Source organism: Tupaia chinensis, unplaced genomic scaffold, assembly GCF_000334495.1.
Source record: "Tupaia chinensis unplaced genomic scaffold, TupChi_1.0 Scaffold000567_1, whole genome shotgun sequence".
In the NCBI taxonomy this organism is placed as follows: Eukaryota; Metazoa; Chordata; class Mammalia; order Scandentia; family Tupaiidae; genus Tupaia; species Tupaia belangeri.
In genome coordinates, this window is record NW_006160080.1 from 2,235,530 (window position 1) to 2,243,808 (window position 8,279).

Consider the following 8,279-nt stretch of genomic DNA (forward strand, 5'->3'; position numbering starts at 1 on the left):
CGGCTATAACCGCCTTGGCCCTCACCGATCGGTGAGGTGGAGCCACCGCGGGCGGTTCCGGACGCCGGCGTGACAGGCCCTGAAGCCAGAGCAGGTCTAACTTTCTCACTTAAACTTTCTCCTCTCGGGGGGGGTGGGAGCGAGTACCAATCGCTGAGCACAGCCCTATTAAACGATTTGGCCTAGCGGCTGGGGCTCTCTTGTGGATTGGACGAGGGGTGCTTTGAGGGGAAGAAATTGCTTTGAAGGAAAAGGATTTGCCCTTTGGGAAAAGCAAGCCTACACTTGACCTCAAATCTCCACTGCGCTGAGGAGGCGGGGATGCGGTTTGGGTGGTTCCCGCGGCTTCTGGAGATGCCAGCGCCTGTGAGCTTTTGGGATTTGGCCACTTTCTAGGTACTTCGTGCTGACTTTCTGGGACCAGTTGATACTTTTTCATCCTTGGTGGAGGCGGAGCGTGGAGGGAAGGGGGCCAGCGAGGAAAGACCCAGACTCAGACTTTAACAGAGTTTTGAGTTTAAAGAACTGACAGATTCTCAAGTTGGTTCATGTCACATCTTTGAGATCAAGACGTAGCTTTTGAGGCTGTGATAGTAATCGTGTTTGATCGCAGATAGCGCAGCCTCGCAGTTTTACTGTAAATACATATAGGAGAAGGAAAAAAAATAACCTGTTCTTTGTGATGGCTTGGTGGCTATGGAGACTGGATCCCACACGACCTACTGCTTGGTTCGAGTTCCATAATTGTGCTGGGCGCCTGTGTGTGCGTGCCCAAAATCCTGAAAGGAGGGAGAAATGGAGGAGACTGTGGAGTGGCCATCCCCCCATTGGCCGAGGGTGCTTTCTCACTTTCCCTCCCTTTCATTCTCCAGGGAACCCACACCGTCTGACAAATTTTTAAATTTGCTGGGTCAGGCAGTACCACAGGGAGTCTGCGCGATGCGGTTTGGAGCCTTACTTGTGTGGCTTGCAGCAAGTGCTGGGCGGTGGGGTACAGTTTGGGCTTCATTATCCTGCATTCAAAAGATTTTGAAGTCTCGGAAGTTTGATGTGGAAAATGGGAGGGCTGCGTTTTATTTTTTATCTATTTATTTATTTTTTTTTGGAGAGGTTTTCACCAAAGGGCGCAGGGCGCGTGCCCTTCCCAGAGAGACAGAGAGAGACAGAGAGAAAAGCGAGAAATCACCCCCCAGAGGGGATGGTCACGCCGCAATCCCTTCTCCTCCATTCTCCTCTCAGGATCCTGGGCACACACGCACATGCGCCCGGCGTGTTTCAAGCCGCTGGGTCCGGGACGCGAACTGCGGTCGACCACGTGGGAGTCCAGCGACATAGCCATTATGCTAACTGCTGGTGCCTGACTGCTTTTGAGAGTTCTGCCAGGAGATTTATTTAGAATGCGATTGGTCGATGTATTAATATACAGTTTTGTTTAAAACAAAAATTGGAGCAGTCTGGCTGTTGTAATCTGCCCTGTTTTCTGTGTATTCTTAAAAGTGGTCCTGGGTTGAAACGCCATTTTCAGCCGTCATCATTGATGTTGATGGCAAGTGAATGCCTTGTGCTTTGGGAGCAAATCTTTACTTGCTTTGGAAACTGTCTTTAAGATATCTTTAATGTCTAAAACACGTCTTTAAAATATAAGATGGTGGGCTAGCCCATGGTGCAGTGGTCAAGTCAGCTGGATCCCATGTGGTCAGTTGCTCAGGTTGGAGTTCTAGGGCTTAAAAAATACACCAGGGGTGAGGCATCTGCATGCTTGCCCAAAATCTGGAGAGGAAGGAGAAATGAGGGAAAAGAGATTGCCACCTGGCCATCCCCCGTGCTGCTGGGAGAGGGGCTGGGGAGTGATGCTTTCTCACGTTCCCTCTTTCCCGCTCACATGCCCTCAGAAAGAGCTAAAAAAGAAAATCTTGTTATCAAGCATTTAGATTTCTGTCATGTGAATGAGTTTTATTTTAAGCAAACTTATTTTGCATAATTTTGAATTTAAAGAATAAAAATTCATTCATTTTGCATAACCTAGTCATGACTGAACTCTAAAAAAATGTAGAAAGTGTAGTTATTTGCCTTGTGGAAAGAAGTTGAGAAGGCACTAGAATGAATGGTGCATCTATTGTAGGAACCAGGCATGGTGCTGAGTGTGTAACTGTGTCATTCAGGCTTATATGAACCTGTGAACTGGATCTTTTTTCCAGTTTTACATGTAAGGAAATTTAGGCTCAGAGGGGTTACAACCTGCCTAAACTGAAACGTCAAATTTTGCCATTTAAAGTGTTCCAGTTCTTTGCATCAAAGTTCTTTGCACAAACCCAAGGTCTTTAGCTATTTGATGCTGCCACTTATAGTGACTAGACATGCCCGATAGTTGCCTTTAAAGTATTGAAGTGTGAGCATTCTCATACTTTGGAGAAAGCAGTGTCACATCCAGATGGGGTGAGCATTAATGGAGCGCCTGTGCTTTTTTGGAGGTGGAACTCGAATTAAGCCTTGAAGTGGACTAGGTTCTCCTAGGTTGAAAGGCAGCCAGGATTTTGGTAGGTGGAGGGTGTGACAGGAGCAAGAGACTTAGGACTTAGAGTGCAAGATCTGTGTTGATTTGTGAACCTGCCACAGAAGTAAAAATGTTGGGATCCAGTGGTAGACTCAATGCCTAGTGTTCCTGTGTTTAACTGCAGCTAAGTTTGACGACATTGTAATTAATCCACATAGGGAATTGAGTGAATGTAAGCACTTATAACAGTGGTGGGCAAATTTTGTGTGCTTTTGCACACAATTTTGACTATATAGTAAATATTTTAGACTTAGAGCAAGTGAGCGAGAGGTAGGAGGTGACCTTTGAGAAGGAGACAAGGGTGCTGGTTTGTAAGGGACCTTTCAGGTCATGGTAAGAGTTTGGGTTTTATCGTGTTATTGTTATAGAAGCAATTCCAGATGGTTTTAATGATAGAGAAGTAACACAGTGTGAAAGCAGACTGCACCACTTGGTAGCTATAAGACCTGGATAAATTACTTAAATGTTCTTTGCCTCTGTTTTCTCATAAGGAAAATGAGGATGATAATAGAACCCACCCCATAGGGCTATCAGTAAATTAACAGGATAGCATGCTTAATCAAGAAAAAAAGAGAGAGAGAACATGTAAATTAAGTTATAAATAACAGTTTGGTGATTTAAGTTAATTAAGTTAAGTTAATGATTTAGTTTAATCATTTTAAACTGACTCTGCAAAAAACAGTCTGCAAATATGGTGAAATGGTTATTCTGGGTAAAGGGGATTTGTCAGAACATTCAAGAAAAAGTAGGGTAATTTGAATAGATCAGAAACCCTGGAAGAACTTAGAAAATGTTATAAAAATGGGGTTCAGACAGTTTTTATAAACTCTTCCAGATCTTTAAAGTACAAAACTTTGGGTGTAATGGAAACATTTTCAATGCATAGAAAGAGATGGAAGGTTTCCAAATTAATAATTTCAGAGCAGTTTTGATACCAAGAGTAAATAACATATCAATGTTGGTTCATCAGTTGTGAGAAATGTACCATCTTACTAATGTAAGTTTTTTTACAAATAGAGAACCAAATAATTTCTAAATAAAATATCAACAAATTAAATGCTGTTCTCCATGATCAGCTATATCCCTCACTCCAAGAGCATTAAGAAATATATTAATATGTTGCATCAGCAGATGTAAGGAGGAAAACCATTTAATTAATTGACGGCAAAAAGTCATTTGGTATCATTTGGTATGTGTTCTGGTTTTGAAATTTCATGCAGGACCAGAGGGATACTCCTTTAGTGCATGATAGAACATCTGGTTGATTCCAACACCTTCCTTAGAGAGAAGAAGTGGAGAATTTTCAAATGTAGATCTCATTTTTTTATACTTCTTTGGCCCATTGTTTCTACTTCTAGGATTTTGTCCCATAGAACTACTTGCTCAGGTAAGACTGTTGTGCAGTGTTCTTTGTAAGAGCCAAGTGTTAGAAGTACCTTGAATATCCATGGAGTGGGGACTAGTTAAATCATGGCATATTTACAAGATAGCACACCTAAGAAGCCGTTAAAGTGGCTATGGTATATTTAAAGGTACTGTTTGGGAAAGACTTCTGTCACCATAGATGACTTCTGCTTGTTTTTGAGCTTTATATCAATCGAGTATACTATATTCCCTTTCGTGTCTGGCTTCCTTTTTTATTATTGTTACTACTTTAGGTAGCTACTGTTACGAGATTCATCCTTGATGTGGGGAGTTGGTTTATTCTCCTTGCTATGAGTCTTCCTTCATATGACTGTACCACAGTTTAATTGCAGAGTTTGTATTAGTTCTGTAATCAGGAAAAACAAAACAAAACAAAACAAAACAAAACCCTATGGTTTAAAAGGTAAAATTCAGTTGAAGTTACAGGTCAGATTGGAGGGATTTTATAACTTAAAAATGTTCGAAAGAATTAGTCTGCATTTATCTAATTTGACAGTCAGCTTCTCCCAGCTTCTTTATCTCCTTTTGATTTCTCTCTTTTGGGCCCGTTGGAACAGGAAAGTGGTGAAACTCAAGTCCCTTAACTGTACCTCTCAAGACTGCACTGGCTCGGGATGGATAAAGTGAACGAGCCTTTTCATTAATGTGCCCCCTCACCAGTAACTCTGAACCCTGTGTCCAATCAAATCTACAAGATAGGATATAATATGGCATCATTGCAATCAGTGTCTTCTTCTAAATCCATAGTTAAGTGACTCACAATTCTAGACTGTCCATTTATTTCGATTTCATTTAAAATGTAACTAATAAGGCAATCATGATGTTAGAGCTGAAACAGACCTTAGCAATCATCTCAGCCGGCTTTCTCCTGACAGATGAGAAGGTAGTGTCTATAGTGGTTGGCCCAGTCCACATAACTGTAGGGCCCAATCCGGAATCACTGCCTGGTGCACATTTTGGAAACAGGCTGCCTCTCTAAGTAGAAAGCTTCCTTTCCAAAAGCAGTTAGCCATCTCGTTCTCCTGTTCATTTGTCTCCAGCATTTACTGTGTAGGCGTGAAGGTGCAAAGCAATCACTTCACGATTTGAATCTTATTCCTAATCATGGGCAATATAGCCCTTAACTTTTTAAAGACTTACTCTAAATCACTCAGTGAAGAATTTTTGTTTTGTCACTCCTTAAAATCCAACCAAGGGTAGGCCCTGTAGCCTAGTGGCTAAGGGAGCTGGACCACACATGACCAACTTTAGTTTAAATCCTGGCCCCAGTGACTTGAAAACCACGCCAGGTGCATGTGTGTACGTGTCCCTGAATTCTAAAATCTCAACAGGATGGAGAAATGGAGGAGAAGGCATTGTGGTGTGACCACACCTCCTTGTGGGGATGTTCTTTCTCTCTCTCTCTCTGTCAGAGAGCACACACACCCTCTGGCAATGAAAAAAACAATTCAGCCAAAACTTCAACTCAATTTTAGGTAGCATTCTGAGAGCATATCCATATTAAGATAGTAAGTATGTGAAGTAACTTTTTTATGCATTGCCTTTCAGGAGTAGAAGGTTTACCAGTCTTAGGTGACTAAGCAGTTTCACAAATAAACCCACCCAGGAGCTTAAAATAAGTAGGTTCAACTGAAGCAGAGGAATTGGAATTTCTCCTGTTGCACAAAAACCATGTCCAGCATCTCCAGTGAAGCCGATGTGGTTTGTATTTTAAATTGAACAATCTGTCTGTGTTCTTTTCATTGTGCTCTATTTCTTTTCTATTGAGTTTAATTTCGTAACAGCAAAATGTATAGATCATAATTTTTTTTTTTGGCGAGTTTTGGCAGTGACATCTAGAGCTTCCATGAATATTTATTTACAAGTTTCTTTGTAAACACATATACTTATATTTCTTTTGGGTAAATACCCAAAGGTTAAGTTGCTAGGTCATGGGTCGATATAAATTAACTTTATGAGAATCTGCCAAACAGGTTGTGCCATTTTTACATTTTCGTTACATTATGCTGTTTCTTAATCCCTAAAATTGACCCAAAATACAGATTAGTAAACTATATAGAACATGGCTTAACAGAAAACACATGTAGGTAGTCATATACAGACATGGATATTAAGGCTACTTAAGTGGTCTTAACTTCTACCAGCCCTAATGGTTTTCATACTTGGAGTTAATGTTAACTGCCTACTGGCACTCATTTTTCTCTGATATAATTATGTGTAAACACTTTGAAAACCATAAGGCACTGTACAAGGGGAAGATGATATATTTTGATAAGTACTGATTTATATAGCCCAATGCCATGTATTTCACTATCTAATCAATGCAAGGCTAATTCAGGTACCATGGACTTTGAAACAAAGACATACAAAACTACCAAGTGTGTCCATTTGAAAATTATTCTTATACTCCATAATATATTCTTAGAGTAAAGAGTTATGCTGAAATGTAATGGCTATTTACTCTCTGTTTACTTACTGATACCTTGTCTTAGTCACAAAATATTCTAAGATGGTTTAGAGATGATCAGGAAAAACAGGTGCACAGATGTTCCTTATTTTGTCCACAGAGTGGCACTGTTGGATTATTTAAAAATTAAGAGCCATGTAACATTTAGTTCTTTGTTCATAAGTTAGAAAGATTTGCTTTTAAAGCAGTTCTGGTGCTAGAAGATTTGTCTTTCTAAAGTACATAAGGAATTAAGCTCAATGGAAAATGATGTCCTATATGTAGTTAAGTTTATGAGAACACAGTTTTAAAAATACCTCTGTCCATGTGGTCATAGTATTGACAATGGGTGGAGTTCCTTTGATGCCCCAAAGAGGCCTTGGAGCTTCTTGAAGGTGAAATTGAAGTCCTCATCTTTTCTCTTAGTTCTATCTTTCATCTTTCCTTTTAATTTGTTAATGAATCTTCCTCAGATAAAAACACGAATATCTACTTATGAGGAGGAGGAAGACGATAACACAGTTCTTTATGCATATGAACCAAACGCTAAATATATCAATAAAGTAAGTAATATTAATTGCTAGTTGACAAATATATTAATACTTACCATTTTATGCTTTCTTTCATTAGACAATCAGCACTTAACTATTGTACACCCCCTTTTTCTTACAGAGTAGTTTTATACTCATTTTCAGTGTAATACTCTAAACCTAGATTCTTCTGATTGAATAAGTTCTTGCTTAAGAACTATAAGAATAAATTCTTAATTGACAGTGATCATTTTCATTCTCACATTAGAGAAAATTTTTATTTTATCTCTGCCTTAGATAAAGACTTCTGAATCCCTTCAAAAAGTTCATAAAAAAATACAAACAATTTAAATATGTATATACAAAGTGGTTTGTTCCCCTAGTGTTCTTTGTGGTTCTTACGAAGGTAAAGTCCTAACTACTTACTTTTAAAATATTAGCAGGAGAGTGTTCTATCTGATGCATCGTACAATGACGAGCAACAAAGTACAATTATGGATGTCCTTAACTATTGCCAGGTACAAACTCTGTCTCTTCCGTGTAGATTTCTAAAGTGTTAAGTGAAAAGTCTTTTTTATCTCTTAGAAAGTATATAATTAATTGAAATTTTGTCATGTCAGATTATTTATGATTATCACCTCCTTAATAATTTTTTTTCACTATTTTAAGTTAGAACAGCATCTCCAGGTGAAAATTTTAAAATAGTAGAGTTCAGAGGTTTTTTTTTTTTTTTTTCTGGAGAGGTTTTCTCTATAGGCTGTGCGTGCTTACCAGAAAGATAGAGAGACAGAAAGCAAGAAATCACTCCCCCAGGGGGGACGGCCACGCCGCAATCCCTTCTCCTCCATTCTCCTCTCGGGATCTTGGACACACACGCACTAACGCCCAGCGTGAGTTTAAGCCACCGGGTCCAGGATATGAACTGCGGTCGACTACATGTGAGTTCAGCAACATAGCCATTACACCAACTGCTTGCCCCACAAAGCAAGCGTTTTTTTAACTTACAAAGTTTCTTGCGTAAAATGAGCTAAGGTGCTAGAAAAGTAGCAATGTCTGAGTCTTTATCTTGGGAAATGGCGTGCTCACCAGGAGGACACTTGGTCTGATGAGGACCAATGGCAGTGCTGAGTGGAGGAAGGGACAGGGATTCTGCCTTGGGGCTGCTGCCCCCAGCCTCACCCCTACCTAAGTGCCCTTGGAGTCTAGGTCTGCACTCAGGCCAGGGTCCCCCTAGGCTGTGGTGGGGTGGGCTGGGATGTGGCCCCTAACAGGATAAGTACCCAGGTTCCCAAGTCCCCTGAAAGGGGTCACAGGGGTGCCTTTC

General features: G+C 40.3%; 1 protein-coding gene across 1 annotated transcript in view; it reads left to right on the forward strand.

Moving 5' to 3' along the window:
• Window positions 1–8,279, forward strand: part of SCML1 (Scm polycomb group protein like 1) — a 15,459-nt gene continuing 7,180 nt past the window's right edge. Inside the window, exons 1-4 of the mRNA XM_006157979.2 lie at window positions 1–94; window positions 5,528–5,680; window positions 6,899–6,988; window positions 7,396–7,473. Coding sequence (XP_006158041.1) covers window positions 5,651–5,680; window positions 6,899–6,988; window positions 7,396–7,473 — 198 coding nt within the window. The 5' untranslated portion in view covers window positions 1–94; window positions 5,528–5,650. The remainder of the gene's footprint in view (window positions 95–5,527; window positions 5,681–6,898; window positions 6,989–7,395; window positions 7,474–8,279) is intronic.